Raw genomic sequence first — 18820 nt, 5'->3', positions numbered from 1 at the left:
CAAATGAGCAAATGAGCATAAACATCACCAAATAGTAGTCTCAAGACCACTAACATTTCTTTATGTCTCTTACCTTGTTCTGTTGGTGCTGCTGTAGGTTCGTTTTTTTCTATCACCCCCTCCAGGGAGGCAGGAAGCACTGCAGGAGGAGAAGGAGAGCCCTCGTGTTCGCTGGGCACCTCGAGGTTTGGTATTCCTCTCAGCATGTTGGCTTCTGCTTCCTGGAGCATCCGCTCAAACTCCTGCCCATCATAATGACCCATGTTCTGTCTCTTCTCCTCCCATTCTTTCTCTGCAGCCTGAAGATACCAAACAAAACAGTAAGTAAACAAGAGAATGCACATTTTCACCCAAAGGCTGCGATATACTTTAAGTGAAATTGAAGAGCTAACTAGTGTTACGTTATTCCAAACAAAATTAGGCCAAAACTAAATTCATTTGGAGTTTGTCCGTGGAGTTTATGTAGTATGTAGGTCAAATCCTCACCTCGATCGACACAGCCCTGTTCTTGCTCTTGCTGCGGTTGGCGTGGATCTCCTCAATTAACAAGTTTGGAGAAGGACCTTTACTATGAATGTCATTAGCAGAGACTCCATTACTGCTGTTATTTGGTATTTGTGTCTGCTCAAGTGAAGGTTTTTTGAGCTGTTTGGTGGGTGAAGGTGTAGACTCTCGTCTCTGTGCAGCAGGGGGAATGGGTGATGGTGCTATTGATTTCTGGGATCGTTGTGAGGCTACAGGAGAGGCCTGGACATGGTGGATCACCATAGGACTTGACGTCATAACCTCTGACCTCACTATGGAGCTCTGAGGTATGACCGAGGCAGGCTCAAGGGATTCAACGATAGGCGATTCTGCTTTTTCAGAGGCAGGTGACGAAGGAACAGAGTCAGAGGGATTTAGCAGACTATCTGTGGCACACCTAGAGAACAAATAATAGTTGAAACCGAAATCAATGAGGGAAACATTCAGAATTCACTAAAATCTAGTCAAATTTAAAACCACAAGCTTATTTTTATGATTTCTATCCTGTTTTTGAGGATTAAAATCTGCAGTGTGCAATTTTTTGAAGATCACAGCTGATTTCTTCAGATGGCTATATGGGGCTCAACCTTGATTCAACAATAGAAGACAGAGTGTCTGATAATCCTACTGAGATTTGAACAAACCCTTAACTTGTCCCGCACATTTACAGACATGAATATTATGAGTCCTATATTGGGTTTCTTGTATTTGAAAATAAAATAAATTATTATATACATTTTTTTTTTATAAAATATAATATAAAAATAAATACATTTTAACATAAAAAATGTAAATAGAATTAGAAATAAATGTAGAATAGTAATACCTTTTTTAAAAAAGGTAAAGAAGAAAATGCAATTAAAAAGAAGAAAATGAAAAAGCACATCATAATGTAATTTAATTTAAATAAAAAGAAGATATTAAATAGAATATAAAATAGAATAAAAAAAAGACATTTAAAAAAGTAATATGTAGGCCTAGTTGTCACTGGTGATTGTCGTTTAAACCTTTCTGGATCCGCCATCAAATTGATAAGTTTATTTATATCAAGTGCTGTGAGAAAAGGCTATAGATCTCCACCTCCAACATCCTCACGCGCAACATAGCCTACTAGCCGAGACTCCTTTATGTGTACAGATGTGACGTAATGACGCAAAGACATGCTCGAATCTCCCGCGGAAATCCACCAGTACCACTGGAATTAAAAACATTATTACAAGCTTACCGCTTTGAATCGAGCTAAGGCAAGCAGATAGCGTTGAACACTGGCTGGTTAAGTACTTGCTCAACAATTTTATTTTGGATAATTTTTAACACAAAAAAGTTACGGACTGCAGCTTTAAATGGACGTGTAAAAATCTGTTTCATTTTGCAATTACACACAGCGGCTCAAAAATAAAACACTATTTTCTAGAATGCTGGTAACATTCATGACATTTTCACATCATAGAACGGCAACAGGTTTGAGTCTGATCAGGTTTGACGGGGGAGAAAGAAAGTGACTAGTAGTAAATGCTCCAGACCTCTCCTCTGTCTAAACCTATACAGAGTCTCTGCTCACACATGATTACAATATGAATGAGAGATGCAGACCATAACGCTCTGGCTGGACACATACGTGGGCTGGAATCGGAAGGAGTATAGACCTTATGCACCAGAGAAACGAGGGCGCCGCCATCTTTAGAATATTGTCTTTGAACTTGCTTTTTTGCGGGTGCTCTGTATATTTCTATGGCATCGCTGTCCAGGAGTTATTAGCTGGTGAAGTTGATTTACTTATTGTAGAGTTAACGAAAGTTATCATGAGCATTGTAATGTTTATGCTAAGCATTGTAAATCATATGTCTTAACAAATGGACCTTGGGAATTTTTTTTAACGAGCCGTTCATTCATAACTAGGCAAGATCGCTGTGAAAATACAGACCGGAAGTCAAGAGACAATGAGCTCAGCGCGGAAAAGGGGCGTGACTACATAAGGTCTATAGGTGTATAAAGTTTGTCATAAAGTCTTTTATAAACCGCAATCTTGTTTTATTCGCAATTGAAACGTCTGTCTAAATCTCTTACTCTCTCTGTTTGTACCTGCGAAGGTTTCCGAGTGTGTCCGTGAGGGATCGGACTCTCTTCAGCATGCTGTCGAGTTTGTGGGGCTCTTCTTTGAGGAACTTTACGGCCTCGACCTCCACCCTGAGCACTGCTCGCATGTGGGCCTGAAGGGCTGGAAACTCTCCTGCAAGAAAAATAAAGGTGCTTTGCTGTTAATCTGAGTGTCATCATCAGCTAGGGAACTTTGAAATAACTCTCCTGCAAGAGAAATAAAGGTGCTTTGCTGTTAATCTGAGTGTCATCATCAGCTAGGGAACTTCCTGACATTTCAACTTGTTTCTGCAGGTCGGGTCATGAAGCATATATGATTGTATCGGAGTGGGAGGTTACAAAATATGCCAAAGTATAAATATTATAGCACTGTAAACAAGTGATAAACAACTGTGATCTTTATTGTGGAGGATCTACCACAATTCACACCTCTAGGAGTACAGCTGGCCCACAGTTTCTGCAAGTTGCATTACTTTAACTTGTGTGGGCAGGTCTAGCACCGGATAATATTAAACTTCCTGTAACTAAGGAAGCCACTGAGACATCTTGAACAACAAGAAAGCAGCTCTTTCATTGAGTATTTTACCTTTCAGTCCAGCCAGGTTCTCGCCCACCTTCCTCAGGCTGACAGCTCCCTCCTCTACCTCCTTCAGTGTCACAGATCTCTGAGACACAGCAGGGCTGGAGTCAGTCCTCAGAGTCTCCACATACTGCTCCAGATCCCTACCCACAAACACACGTGATACTCATATCACAAACAGCTACACAAATATGCTCATATTTTCACTGATGAGTCAATCCGTCCACATAAATTCACGTTTTTGTCATTGAAATTCAAGTCATCCAGTGAATATATATTGAAATGACACTATTGTGACACCAGAGGGCAGTGCAGATGTCCCTTTATCCTCCTGACATGTTTGCCATCCAGTGTCTTACATTTTGCCAAAATTCTGGTTTAAGAAAACTATGGGAGGGGGAATTAATTTTTACATTATGGCCACTATGTTTTGCTCATGTCACACCTATGCATGTTTATATCAGTGGTTCTCAGTTGTCTAACACAATATTCAAAGGCCCCTATGACAATACTGCTTGTTTTCAAACATTTTATTAAAGTGTCCCTGATATGCTATTTAATGCTTTCTAATTTTGCTTTGGAGGTCTCTTACAATAGGTTTACATGCATCCAATTAAAAAAAACAGAAAATATTATTTTCTCATAATATACCTTGCAGCATCACCTCTTTTCTCACAGTCTCTGAAACAGTTTGATAAAGTATTCAGTCTCTCTAAACCCCTCCTTTCCGAGAGCCTACTCTGCTCTGATTGGTCAGATGCCCCAGTCAGCTGTAATTGGTCTACCACTTACGGCACATGTCAGAAAGGAAGAGCCATTAATTACATATATTAATTTCAGCTCCTCATCCTTTGGAAGTGCATGCAAAGTGGATTTCCATTCGCAGCACAGAAAACAGCGTTTTCTCGACATGTCGATGACACAAACCAAACTTTTCAATGGTCAATGTTCGCTGACAGCCAATGAAGACCATAGACTGGCATTATACACATTCACATATCTATTCAGAATCAGTTCTTTTTTTGTCAACTCCATTTACCATACACTTTGATCTGTGAAAAAAATTACTTTTTATATTTTACAAACACTATATTAAAAACTACATAAAAAGTAATTTGTGAAAAAAGCATAATGGGGCACTGGGACTGTCAATATATTAAATTATTTACCCATAATTATTTTTGTGATTCCAGAAGTTTCAAGATACCAGTAATAAGAAGTTTATTTTTATAACTTTCATACTTACATTGTGATTCAAACCATGCTTTACGGTATTGCAACTCCTAAGAGTTAGAGGCTAGCCAGTTTTCACTCCCATTTGGCACTTGGTGAGTGTTAATTTTGGACTGTTATTGTAAGCACTAACACAGGAATAAAATATTATGCTGAAGTTTCATGTAAGCAGTTTTTACACTGCTTTTTAAATTGGTCTGCACTAGTTGTTTGGCATGTTAAAAACCCGATTTTATGTTATGATGGTGCATTCTGGTACATTCATGATAGTTTTTTTTTTTTTCACAGTTTATGTTTTGTAATTAAATTACGCAGTTCTTTCACATCCCTCAGCCTCACATGTGTAAAAGTCAAACTGTCCTTGTTGGCTCAACGTTTCACTGCTCACAGGCACCCAGAGACCTCTGCTGACTGGGCACTGGCATTAAACCAAGGGAAATAGAGTGTTAATGCTTCTCCTGATCTCTGGCTAGCGTTAATTCCCACTGAGTTCTGTTTTGAATGTTTAAAGCTGTCTGGAGAACACGCTTGTTAACCAGCTAAATTAAAGCGGGATTTAATTATGGTTTACGTGCAGCAGGGCGGACAGGGCTATAATGAGTTAAAAGAGGGGCTGTAATGAATCGTATAATGAATGATTGAGAATAAAAGGCATTTGTTTGCCCAGAGGAAAGTGAATTTCAGATTCCCGAGAGAGAGAGAGAGAGTGTGTGTGTGTGTGTGTGTGTGTGTGTGTGTGTGTGTGTGTTCTTGTATGGTTTATGAGGAAATGTGTATAATGATATGAGTATTACATTTCCTGTGTCCTTGTAAATCAAATGGCTTAAAAAAACATACTAAACTGTGTTTTTTGAAAATCAAAAAATGCCACAAGTTCTCTGTGATGGGTAGGTTTAGGGCTAGGGTTAGTGTAAGGGGATAGAATTTACAGTTTTTACAGTATAAAACCATTGCGCCTATGGAGAGTCCCTGCAAACCACATACAAGTGTGTGTGTGTGTGTGTGTGTGTGTGACGTACCCCAGCTGTGTGAGAACTCTTTCCTGCATGCTGAGATATCGGTGTCTCTCTTCCTCCACCAGCGTCCTCTGTTTCTGTGTCGGATCGTCCTGTCGTCTCAGTATTTCAGCCAGCTTCACACTGATCTCTTGCTCTGCATGCTTTATCTGAGCACGCATACACTCCTGATTCTGAAGCTGAAAACACACACATAACCATTTACTACAGCATACACTATAATTCAAAAGTTTAGGGTCTGTATGATTTTCTAAATGTTTTGAAAGAAGTCTCTTAGGCTCACCAGGGCTACATTTTATTTAAATCAAAATTGTGAAATATTAGTGCAATTTAAAATGACTGGTTTCTATTTTAATATATTTTAAAATATATTACTGTGATGCAAAGCTGAATTGTCAGCATCCAGAAACATGTCTCATAATTATCAGTTTTGAAAACAGTTGTGCTGCTTCATATTTTTGTAGAGAGTGTGATTATTTTTTTTTAGTAATATGTATGTATATATATATATATATCTTGAATCTTCTCAGCCACCCTGCCCCGTGTATGCTGAGCATGGTTGGTGTTTTGGAACGCACCGCGGTCAGGCTGCAGCTGCCATGGCTGCGCATTGGGGGAGGAATTGGCTTTGCGATAAGAGCGGATTCTACCCGGTCATAAACCACCAGCTCAGGAGAGCCTTCCATTTCTTCCCGATCTACATACTGAGATCGAGAGGACATGGAAGAACCCATATTCTCCCCTCATCCACCGATATCAGCGGCCTAGTCTCGCTGATGTTGAGGCCAAATAGCAGAGCGGACATCGACACTGAGAGCTCCAACCCTGCCAGTTTGAATGGCAGAGCATACACGCCAGCATACACGCCAGCGGGTCAGGCCGGGGCTGCCCTGCACACCATGGCGGTGTTGCAGGTATACCAGGTCGATCTGCTGAGGGATCTCGCCAAGGGGGTGGGAAATATATGAAATATGTTATCAGTGGAGAGTTAAGTGGCAGAACGTCATTCTAGAAAGAAGAATGGGAATGTTTACGCTACTTGTTTTTTTTTCTACACACACCTGTGTTAGCCCTCGGGCTATTAGCCACCTCAGGGTAGAGTAGTTGGTCTCTCTCTCTCTCTCTCTCTCTCTCTCTCTCTCTCTCTCTCTCTCTCTCTCTCTCTCTCTCTCTCTCTCTCTCTCTCAAAAAACAAAGTTTTGGAGTATAGCATACATACATCGCCCCCTTGAGCTGTTTGTGTTTTCAGTAGGCTGAGCGATTCTGCAGCCCCTCGTATGAAAAAAAATATATATATATGAATAGTTCAGATGCAAAAGCCTCTAAGTGCCATCTGAAATGTTCTTCTAGAATGATCATTTTTATCAAGCTTGTATATTTAAGTTCAGTAATTTCACTTAAATGACAATGACCTATTAATTGCCATTTAAGTGAAATTACTGAACTTAAAGGCACACCGTGTAACTTTTGGTCAAAACAGTTGACGCATGAGTTATTTTAAATGATTCCTCAGGCCAATATACAGCGCTTGACACTATCAATGCTCCGAGCGGGGCTGCCCTCTTGAAATACCGCCTATGTAAGTTTGGAGAAGACGGACCTTCTTTGGCCAGGTCATGTGACCTGGAGAATGCCTTGAGAACGTATCGCTTTACGACCGTCACGTGACCACAGGCTCGGAAGTGTCAAGGAAAAGAAAACGAGAAACTGACAGCGTGAGAAAACCGGACAAGAGTCTCACTCAATCAGGCTTTCACTTAAAATAGGATAAGAATGAGCATCAAACAGAAATAACCCGGCGCGCGCAGCTCTTAAAGGGGCCACACCTTATTTCCACTCGTTATTTACGACAGTACAAGTACTCCACAGGTCGCTGTTTGACAAAAACGGAATTCCTACATAGTGTACCTTTAAATATACTAGCTTGATAAAAATGATCATTCTAGAAGAACATTTCAGATGGCACTTAGAGGCTTTTGCATCTGAACTCTTCATATACTGTATATATTCTCATAAGGCTGTGGCTCCTCCGAGCCCTCAGGTAGATCTATGCTTACAGGCTGGCCCTCACCAGGGCTATGGGCATAGTGGAGGCATTCTGCTTAAGCATTTCTGCCTCTGGCCCTTCACTTTGCGAATGTAGGTTTTTAGCATCCCTATATGACAGCCTCCTCCCATGGGAGTCGTTAGGCCAAGGCCCGCCCCCTTCTCTGCATTCTGGGGCGAGAAGAGTAATGCAGCTTGGTGCAGAGGCATGATTTATAAAGACCCTGGGTTAGGCCGCAATAAGGTAAAATGGGTCTTTCTTGAGCAGGGTTAGGTCGTCTTTCGCCTCACGAAGAGACTGGGTTTTGTCTGCCCGACCCTGGCGTGCAGAACTAGCATTTGGATTTGGGCCGCCAGAATAGGCTCCACTCACCTCGTTGAGCGTCGGGTTGTAGGTGGGTGGTTTACAAGCAAGCCCCACTCCCCTAGGCTGAGCACAGATAAAAGTTCTGTCACCTCTAGAGCCGCTGGCGGGCCCGCACCCTGTTAAATCTCAGGGTGAGGTGGTAATATTATGGCTCATAATAACCATTATGGCTCGGGTCGAGTGGAAAGTTCTAACCTTCACTTCTTTTTGGTTATCGAAGTACGCTCCCGAGGAAGCCAGAGCATTGCCATGAGCTGACGCCCATGTGTACAGATGGTAGGCCCCTGACTCTGGGGCCTCCGTTAAGGCAGAGTGGTGTATGTTGCACTCCCCTTGCTTAAAGGGTGCTGCATTTTTTTGCTGAGTACATGGGCAATGTGATTAGGTACCAGGATGCTCTAGGCGCTCTGTAAACAGCTTATCTGCCAACGAAGGCTGTGCCGTTAGGTAGTAGGCCTCAGCAGGCCTCCTTGAATAGGCAGTCCCCAAGAGGGCACGGCAGGCCAGCTTACCTCAGGTGGTTGGCCTTAGTAGTTCAGGCAGTAGACTCACTGATGGTTAGTAGGCCTTAAACAGGCCTCCTCGGAAGGGAGTCCTAAAGTTGTGGGATATACATTACAGCTGCGACCAGGTAGCTAGCCTTATTAGGCCTCCTGTGGGTGGCCTTAATATTTGTGTTGGTGTAGTATGGTTCCCAAACGGTATATGTGTGTAGCAGAATAGACAGGCCTGGTTGGGCCTACTAGCTGATAGCCACACTGATGGCGAGTCCCCGGCAATATGATTTTGGCTGACAGCACTGACTTGCTTCAGGCCAAGTAGGCCTCTCAATCTTCTTAGTGAGTCTTGAGTGACTGGGTATACAAACAGTGGTATTTATGGTCTTGACCTTAGCAAGGCCTCCCTGACCCTGAGCCCCATCTTGGTCTGTCCATTCAGACAATTGGCTTCAGTGGGTCTCTCTGGAGGCTAGCCCCGTTAATGATATGAGAGGACAGTCGAATAGGATTGACCACTGTCAGGCGGTTGGCCTTGTAGCTTGGTCCCCAACCTTACGGCCATGGCAGTCAGTTTCTTACCTAAAGAAAACTTTCAGACGACCGGCTATAACAGGCCGCTCCGAGACTGAGCCCCAAGACTGGCACTGACACCGGAATCAGGGTTCATAGCAATAACCAGTTTTAGCTTGCTATTGGGTAGTAGGCCTCTCCAGGCCTCCCTGAAGGCGAGTTCCCACGGATGCGAGCTATCAGGTAGCAGGCCTCCCTGAAGGCAGGTAGTAGGCTTCATCAGGCCTCTCTGAAGGTGAAGTCCCAAGGATGGGCAACTGCACAGCTAGTTGTACTGGCTGCCCGGTAGTAGGCCTCACTAGGCGAGTTCTCAAATCCTGGCACTAGGTAGCCAGCCCTCTGGTTATCAGGTAGTAGGCTTCACCAGGCCTCCTTGTAAGTGGTCTCCCAGCAACGGGTTCTGGCAGCTAGTGGCCGCTTGCTATCAGTTCAGCTGGCCTTAGCAGGCAGCTTTTGAAGGCGAGCTTGCGCCCTAGCATGACTAATGGTCATTTTCTGCTACGGGTTCCCTTCCGGAACCTCTTTTATCCAACCTACAGCCTGGTTTGCCTACCAGGCAGGATATGTGCTCCCCCTCTCTGAGGGTCACTATGAGTACTCATAGTTGAATCTATGCACTTGATATGATTCGTGAGGAGAGAGGACGCTGGCGTGTCTGTCGCCGCTTTTCATCCTCACAAACAAACACGCACAACTTCAGTTTCTCCGCGATTCTTCTCCTGCTGCCTTTACGCTACGCTACTAGTTGGATTCACCTTCTCACTTCCTGCAACTTTTTCGCTGTGTGCTCTGGCTCTGCTACATGATCTGCTAAACCAGTGGCTTTCCAGCTGCTACGCTACCTTGCAGAGTGGTCAACAGGCTACTTTTAAACCTTGGATTTATTCTGACGATTTCCACACTGTCAACAGCTGTAATTACCTCTGATGTAACTGCTTGATCCTCCGCAGCATTCTCTGTTGTGGCTTGGCTGTGATTCTCTGGTCTGCGGCTTGTAAACTAATGCTAGCTAGCGTTGGCAAGCTAGCGGTCTCCTCTGTCACCATGGCTTTCCTAAAGTACTGCGTTCTGGAACTCAAAAACCTCAACACGCAGATCAAACCGAGTAACGTTTGCCTCGATGTGATTAAATCTCTCCATCTCTTACGTCGCCCCCCCCTATGTGCACAGGGCTGTTCGACATAAGTTCGTTTACATGAAGACATCCCAGGCTACCCCTATTCGGTCTATCACTACCCAGCGACGACGTCATCAGAACGAGCCGCGCCTACACTTATTTAACCTACGGCCCTTGGAACGGGCTGTTGATGACATCTCTCATGTTAATACATCTGTCCTTAAGTCTGTCTCATTCATGTTGCTGAATACTCGCTCACTAAATAATAAAGCGCCACTCATTCATGACATTATAACTGACAGGAAACTGGATTTTTTATGTTTGACTGAGACTTGGCAGAACCAAATGGACTTTCTTGCGCTTAACCAAGCTACCCCCCAAGGCTATAGTTACATTCAAAGGCCCCGTTGTTCTGGACGTGGTGGGGGACTGGCTGTTATACATCATGCAGATTTCCAGATAAAAGAATTTCCAGTACACACCTCTTCATTTGAGTGCATTCACTTTGCTCTGTCTGGACCTCCGCAGCTACAAGTGGTCCTTGTCTATCGTCCGCCTAAGGCATCTGCTAGCTTCCTGCCTGAGCTCTCTGACCTCCTTGCTCTGATCTGCCCCACGTCTCCAGCTACCATCTTACTTGGAGACTTTAATATACATGTTGATTCCAGTAATGCCTATGCTGCAGAATTTTTGTCACTATTGGACTGCTTTGACTTTACACAAGATGTCAATGGCCCCACACATGCTAAAGGTCATACACTGGACCTGGTATGCTCCTCGGGTACAATTCCAACCCATCTGCAAACTGTTGACCTAGCTATTTCTGATCACCTTGCTGTCATGTTTTCTGTTCATGTGCACACACACAGGAAGTGTGTGAAAAGGATCATTGAATATCGAAACATTAAACAAGTGTGCTTACATAAATTATCCTACACTCTTGCAGGCCATCTTATCAACTATCCCCCAAACTGCACAGTTGATGACTTGGTTAATCACTACAACCTGGCCCTGTCACGTAGTCTGGACTCTGTTGCCCCCCTCATCACTCGATCTGTCTCCTTCTCCTGTCCTGCTCCTTGGTTCACTGCTGAACTCCGCCTTATGAAGGCCACAGGGCGGAGGCTGGAGAGGTACTATAAAAAATCTGGCCTCACTGTCCACCAGGTAGCCTACAACAACCATGTTAAGAGCTACAAAGATGCTCTGTCCAAGGCGAAAAATAAGTACTACTCTACACTTATTGGTAACCAACAACGTCAACCTAAACAGCTTTTTTCCACTATCAATCGCCTACTTGGCCCACTTGACCCTCCTCAACCATCTGATGCTGCTGGCTTATGCTCCAGATTCCTGGATTATTTCCAGAAAAAGGTAGAAACCATCCACCAGCAACTGCAGCTGTCCAGCTCCTCTCACCCAACCACACCACCGCTGCTTGACACAAACTCTCTAACTGTCTCCACACCACAAGACTGCCTCTCCTCTTTCTCCCCGCTCAAAACAGCTCAAGTTATTGAGCTAGTGTCAAAAGCAAAGGCAACGACCAGCAAACAGGATCCAATGCCGACTGCCTTGGTCAAGGCATGTCTTCCAACTCTGGGACCCATACTGGTCAACATCATCAACACCTCTCTGTCTTCTGGGGTGGTCCCCACCAGCTTTAAAACTGCTGCGGTGATCCCTACACTTAAAAAACCAGGCCTGAACCAAGATGACCCAAACCACTACCGCCCAATCTCCAACTTACCCTTCATATGCAAGTTATTGGAAAGAGCTGTGGCTTCCCAACTCAACCATCATATGCTACAGCACAACCTCTACGAGCCATTTCAATCTGGTTTCAGAACACATCATAGCACAGAAACTGCCCTCATTAAAATCACAAATGACCTTCTCATGGCAGCTGACTCTGGCCATGTCAGCATCTTAATTCTTCTAGACCTCTCTGCAGCCTTCGATACAGTCTCTCATCACATTCTTCTCACTCGACTCTCCAAACTTATTGGCCTTACTGGTACTGTGTATTCCTGGTTTAAATCCTATCTCACCAACAGGCAACAATACACCACCCTTAAGGGCATTTGCTCTGAAACTGCGCCAGTCTTACACGGTGTGCCACAAGGATCGGTGCTTGGCCCACTGCTGTTTAATATCTACATGCTACCTCTTGGGATGATCATCCGGAAACATGGATTACACTTCCACTGCTACGCTGACGACACCTAGCTCTACATCAGTACTAAGCCTTCTACTCCACTTCCACCAGTGCCACTTATCAACTGCCTGAAGGACATAAAGAACTGGCTGGACAGCAACCTTCTAAAACTCAACAAAGACAAAACAGAACTTATGGTGTTTGCCCCGCTGTCACTTCTTAAAAATGTTGATGACATTATACTGGATGTGGATGGCTGCTCAATCTCTGCATCTCCTCAAGTACGCAACCTTGGCGTCATCATGGACTCCACTCTCTCCTTCCAACAACACATCAAAAACACCATTAAAACTGCTTTTTACCATCTTAAGAACATCTCCAGACTTCGACAGTGTCTCTCCAACTCTGTAGCCGAGACCCTCATTCACTCCATCACCTCCAGACTTGATTACTGTAACGGTATCCTGTTCGGTCTGCCTAGCAAGGCTACTGACAGACTCCAGTATGTACAGAACTCTGCGGCTAGGATGCTCACTCACACAAAGCTTGGACTTCACATCACTCCCATCCTGAAGAAGCTTCACTGGCTGCCAGTTAAGTCTCGGATCAAATATAAAATCCTCCGTCTGACGTACAAATCTCTCCATGGACTTGCACCTCAGTACCTTATTGATGTACTCCATCCCTACACTCAGCAACGGTCCCTGCGGTCCTCTGACAAGGACCTGCTCGCTGTCCCTAAGTCCAGGCTCCGGACATTTGGTGATAGAGCTTTCTGTGTTGGTGCTCCATCACTCTGGAACAAGCTTCCTCATGCCATCCGCTCTGCTCCCTCTCTAGTGACCTTTAAAAACCAGCTTAAAACACACCTCTTCACTGAGGCTTATGGGCTTTAGCTCTCCTGGCCTCTCACCTTTCTCCTAGTATCCCTCCCTTCTCCCCCCTCTTGCTTTTGTTAAGCGTCCTTGGGTTTTATGAAAGGCGCTATATAAATTAAAGTTATTATTATTATTATTACTCAGTCTTCTGAGTCTGGTCAGACGGTCATAGGCCTCTCGTGAGGCCTCCCAGTTAGATCAGTCCTTAGGTCTTTTCAGGCCTTCTCAGTGCTTTGAAACACAAGCGCTGGGTAGATCTGTGGATCGAGCAGAGAAACTCCCCTCGCTGGCAAGGGTTGTAAGCGTTATGCTGAGTCATGCTCTCCTGGATACCCCGTCTCTGAGATCCGAGCTGAGTGGTTCACTGTCAGCTTCGCAGTCCCTCGGGTTGGATGCCTTATCTAAAGGCAAGTTTCCAGAGGCTCTGTCTTCGGACAGACAGGAATTTGGTCAGACTGAAATGTCCAATGTAAGTGACGCCAGGTCAGGCCTTCCTGGTGGCAATTCGAGTGAGTATGTTCCCCTGAATAGTGATTGGCCTTCGGGTTCCCTAGCCACATTCCCTAGAAGGGACACCTTCTAATTTGAAGTTGTGGTCCTAGGGCCTTGAGCAGGCCCAGGTAGGCCTTTCATTAAACAGGGTTTATGACCATAGGGAACGCTGTCACTGACACCCCAGTGTGACCTGAGGGTGAGTCTTTCTGGCATTTCATTTGAATTTGCTGGTTCTGAGAGTTGTCACTGCCAATGGGCATGCACTCCCCTTAGCATGGTGGTGTGGGTATATCGTTCCCTAAAGTGTCATTCGACGGGAACGTCTCAGGTTACGACTGTAACCTCTGTTCCCTGAGAACAGGGAATGAGACACTGCGTCTTTCGCCATGCCTCGGGGCTTGCCTACCAAATAGTCCCTTCAGACGAAAAGGTGATTATCATGCTTGCAAGGCGCCCTTATATACTTCCAGGTCGCACGTTAATGATTCATGGGCTCTTGCTGGTCAAGTCAAGTCACCTTTATTTATATAGCGCTTTTTACAATACAGATTGTATCAAAGCGCTTCACAGTGATAACATGAAAACAATATAACAAAGTTTGTTTCTAAAAGAAATTGCGTCAACGTCCACCTTAAGTAAGGCAATAGGATTGCCGTGATTTGATTGTAATCTCAGACACCCGTCACTACTGAGGCGTTCCCCAAAGCATCATTCGACGCAGTGTCTCGTTCCCTGCTCTCAGAGAACAGAGGTTACAGTCGTAACCTGAGGCCATCCTTAAAAATATTCTTGTTTGCCGTAACCCGACCGACCCTGTCAAATTAGGACCGACCCAATTATTTATTTATTTTCCCTTTTAGTCCGACCGACTTGCCGGTTGTAAACTTGCATTAAGACCGACCGATTTTTTTTTTACTCTTCAAACAACTAATACAAATGCAATAAAATAATATAAATTTATTATAGTAAGTATTGTGAATATAAATTGCGTAGGCTATGTTCTTTCTTTTAAATAAAACCCCGTGGCGTCATCTATGATGATTATGTTTACACCATTGGTTTACGCATGTCACACTATGGTCTGTGCGTTCGCTTCGTTTCATTCACGGTCAATGGTTCGCGCTCGGTGATGATGGCTGCGGCGCGGCTGCTTGTGAAATACGTCTGTATGAGCCTACATTTAGTCGCTCATTATTCGAAATTCTTAATGGTCAAATAGGAGAATAGGGGAATCGATGTTAACGGCCTTTTCTCGGAGCGCGTCCAGCTCGTCATGATATGCCCACCGCAAACGCGCGTCACACAGCAACTGCAGGCTCTGACAAACAAACACACATAAGTGTGGGAAGCCAAACACACCGAAAGGGGGACGAAACGGCGCGGTGTGTTACAGAGTTCGCGCTGCGCTGACTTGTAATCTGCGTGGCTCAATGGACCGAGACGCGCGAGCGCGACAGACTCGACAGCGCAGGAGAAGTGTTTGCTTGCGCCAGCCAATGGTCAGAGCGGCGCGAACTAATCTCACCAGCGCCGCGCTGACCAATAAAACAGCACATCCCATACCGAAATGTACTAAATTGCACAAAAGAAAATCGACCATTCCATAATATGTCAGGACTACTTAATCGGCCTATAGTTTCCTACAATGCGCCTAGCCATTTGACCTCACTGATTTCCGGTAATAATAGCAGATGTTTATGGGTCAAATCTCTCACTCTCTCCCTGCAACTTTTTGTTATCCTCCTTTCCTGCCCCTAGACCAGAAAGGGGGCTTGTAACAGTATGGGTCAAATGTAAACGAATGGTGCCAAACGCGCTGTTTTATTGGTCGGCGCGGCGCTGGTGAGATTAGTCATTTTAATTTATTTGTTTCCCTCTGAAAATCCACTTTCATTGAAATCTAGTGGCTCCTTTTTTTTCTTTTATTTTTTTATTCTGCCTATTTTTTTTTCCAAACCAATGCAGCTGGAATGAATGCAATAAATATGTTTTTTTTTTACAAAGATTTCAAATTGTTTGTGGTCTATAACCTGTATCAGAATGAGGTTCGCAATGGTGCGCCCGAAGGCATGGGTTGAAGACCCAGTCAGTGACGTCACCATATGCAAATTTGTTTAAATTCATACCGACGTAATCACCATGACCAAAATTATCCTTTTTTTTTTTACATTGAATCTTGAAAAAAAAAATATAGACCTACCTACCGACCCTTTTTTTTTTTTTTTTTGCTGTTACTGCAAACCAAAATATTTTTAAGGATGGCCTGAGACGGTTTTTTTTAATCATACTGACTTTTGAACAGTAGTGTATAATGATTTTAATGTAAAAACTAAAAACAATTTAAAATAATCTAAATGTAAAAATATATATATTGGATGATTCATCAATACACATTTTAAAACCGTTTTAAAATTTACTTTTGGCTGTTATATAAAAGCCAGTGCAAGTGAAGTAAAATATTACCCACTAATACCAAAGCCCAATTTTTACAATCCATTAAAATCCTAATGGCTATAATGAATTCCCTCCATAAATTATTTAGCACGGAATAATAAGTTTTACTCGTAAATATGTCACATTACACTAGTTAAATGAGATATGAATGTTGTTTCATGTTATCTTCAACATAAATATCAACACTAAAAGACACCTGTTGAACAAAGTAATTATTATAAATGTGGTTTCTCATTATACTATCTGATTGGCATTTTATTACCTGTAGTTGTTTGATATGTTGCAGTTGGAGGCGGAGCTCAGAGACATTCCTTCTGAACAGGTGAAAGTTAACATGCAAGGGTGCGGGGCCTAGTGGTGGTGTAGGGGCGGGGCTACGCTCAAGAGGTGCTGCAGCAACTTTTGGTGCTAATACTGGAGAACCTCCTAAACAAAACATAAAAACACACAAAAACAAAAACATGACATATGTAATATTTCATGGCCTGTGTGGTGAAAAGGTGCCAAAGTCTGTGCTCTCAAACTTATGTCTGGGTCAGTTACGCAGATAGGTTGCTGGAAATATTGTTACAATCCAAGTTTTATAGATTGTAAACATTTAGAAATGGAGTTTAATATTTAATCAATTTGAGTATCTAAACAAATGTATATTCACATATATTGGCCCTATAAGGATATGTGATATTTGTTGTTGTACCCACATTTGACTTGGCAAGATTACATTTCAAACTCGACTGAGCACAACTGATAAACAAAATACAGCAATTCAGGTCAGTTATTGCTAAAGTACATTATTTATGTGCGTGCACAAGACAGCTTGTAGACATGTTTGTTCTTTTGCGGCTTATGCTGTCTGAGGGACTCGTTCCCGTCAGTGTGTATGTGTGGAAAGAGTGGGAGAACTTGTGGCAGGCAGCATTTCTGAGTGACAGATGAATGGAAGAGGTAGGATTGTTGGGATGCTCTCACAGCCACTGCATTACAATCTGCTGCGGTGAGAGCCAACATACACACACACAAACAAACAGATGGGGTCTGGGGGTCCGGGAGGGACGAAAGGAAGGAAATTACCTGTGCTAGATGTGCTGTGAGCCGGTGACCCAGACTTTACTGGTTTCTCGCTGGAAAAATTTAAAAGATATCAAATGACTGAAGGTACATATGCACACATACTGTATACACACACACACACACACAGATAAAATCACTCAACAAAACGCTTGAAGTTAGTCTTTGTTACAGTGGCACAGGCATTGCCATTCATTCTGATATCGGCTACAGTGAGGATGAGTAGTCAATTTAGTTCATGCACAGTTAGTAAGTCATCTTACCCACCAAGTCTGACCTAGTGTCTGATTACCACCACCACCATTAATCCATTATAGCCCTCCTAATATCTTTTCCTATTTAATTTGGGAAACGTTGTGATTTTCTGGGAACTACATTACCCAGCCTGCCCTGCTTACCTGGGGTGTTCCTGGTTGCTGTCAGTGCTGTGGCTCTTTAAGAGAGCGTGCTGCACAAGACCAGTCAGACTGGCTATTTGCTCCTCCATGGCCTTCATTCTCTCTCTGTAGAGAGATAGAGCATATCGCACTCTTACTACTGATGGGGTTTGTGTGGGGGGCGGACGAGGGGAAAGCATATTGAAATAACAGTGGGACTATATACCTCATGAGATGGCTCAGTTATCAAAGGCCTTTTTACTCTAATTCCTCATTAATAAAAAGACAGTTCTGTTCAGCACAACTGTTTTCAACATTGATAATAATAAGAAATGTTTCTTGAGCATCAAATCAGCAAAGGATCGTGTGACAGTGGAAATTCAGCGTAGGCATCACAGGAATAAACTATGTTTCACAATTTATTAAGACCGAAACAGTTATCTTAAAGTGTAATAATTCATAACATTACTGTTTTACTGCATTTTTGATCAAATGAATGCAGCCTTAGTGCAAGTAAGAGACTTTAAAAATGTATTTAAAAATCTAACCGACCCCAAAATTTGATGGTAGTTTAATGGTAACACTTTAATGGTAGAGTATGCTGCCATTCAGAACATGGGAATCTTATGTGAAATTGCACAGATAAAACAACTTGAAGTAAAAACATACACTCTTGGAAATCTATTCACCACATTTAAATTACAAATCACTTCCTTAAACGATTCAAGGTCAATGTTAACTGCAAAAAGAATTAAGCGAAAGAGAGTATGATCTGGACTCCTGCCTGTGATCTTTGTCGCATGTACAAAAAAACAGTACATCACAATCATTAACTTGTCACACCAAATGATTAAATAACTAAAGCATTAAAAAAAAGAGATAAATTAAACTACAATTCTCATAGGACCCATTTGCCATTTCTGTGCCAATGCACACACTGTTCAAACCACTATTTCTTTGCTCTGCAAGATAATGTTAGAAAAGTCTGGCCTGCATGTGCTCTGCTCTGTAAAAACAGTTTAGCATGTTGACTCTGTGTATTGACTGTTCTCTGCTAGCAAGTACATCGCCAAGCACAATAAATCTGACTTACAAGGCACATACAAGCATAAAGGATACGATTAAGTCCACTTAACCAACACAGTAAAACAAAGCTGACTGAACTACAGTTCAAAGCCTTTTTGTGAGTTACCTAAGGCTATATACTTGAAAACAAACCCAGCTAAATGATTTATGTGAACATAATAACGGCTGCTAGTATTTAGATGAGACGTTGTCGATGTGTTTTTGGATGCAGTTAGGGAATGACATGATGCAGTGGAAGACAACATACTGATGC

At 43.1% G+C, this 18820-nt stretch overlaps 1 protein-coding gene across 10 annotated transcripts in view; it reads right to left on the bottom strand.

The window, feature by feature from the left end:
* si:ch211-285f17.1 (sickle tail protein homolog) overlaps nucleotides 1-18820 on the bottom strand; it is a 150940-nt gene that overhangs the window by 8856 nt on the left and 123264 nt on the right. For 9 of the 10 annotated variants that reach the window (XM_056254172.1, XM_056254168.1, XM_056254171.1 and 6 more), the window contains 8 exons: nucleotides 17503-17607; nucleotides 17108-17157; nucleotides 16299-16462; nucleotides 5455-5630; nucleotides 3209-3345; nucleotides 2608-2755; nucleotides 487-922; nucleotides 74-299 (listed from right to left, as the gene is read on the bottom strand). In XM_056254172.1, coding sequence (XP_056110147.1) covers nucleotides 74-299; nucleotides 487-922; nucleotides 2608-2755; nucleotides 3209-3345; nucleotides 5455-5630; nucleotides 16299-16462; nucleotides 17108-17157; nucleotides 17503-17607 — 1442 coding nt within the window. The remainder of the gene's footprint in view (nucleotides 1-73; nucleotides 300-486; nucleotides 923-2607; nucleotides 2756-3208; nucleotides 3346-5454; nucleotides 5631-16298; nucleotides 16463-17107; nucleotides 17158-17502; nucleotides 17608-18820) is intronic. The other variant, XM_056254170.1, reaches the window with a different exon arrangement.

This window comes from Rhinichthys klamathensis, unplaced genomic scaffold, assembly GCF_029890125.1.
Source record: "Rhinichthys klamathensis goyatoka isolate OS25496 unplaced genomic scaffold, OSU_Roscu_1.1 h1tg000110l_1, whole genome shotgun sequence".
Lineage (NCBI taxonomy): Eukaryota > Metazoa > Chordata > Actinopteri > Cypriniformes > Leuciscidae > Rhinichthys > Rhinichthys klamathensis.
Note: the sequence above shows the minus strand (reverse complement) of the source record. Positions and strands in the feature narration are given on the sequence as shown.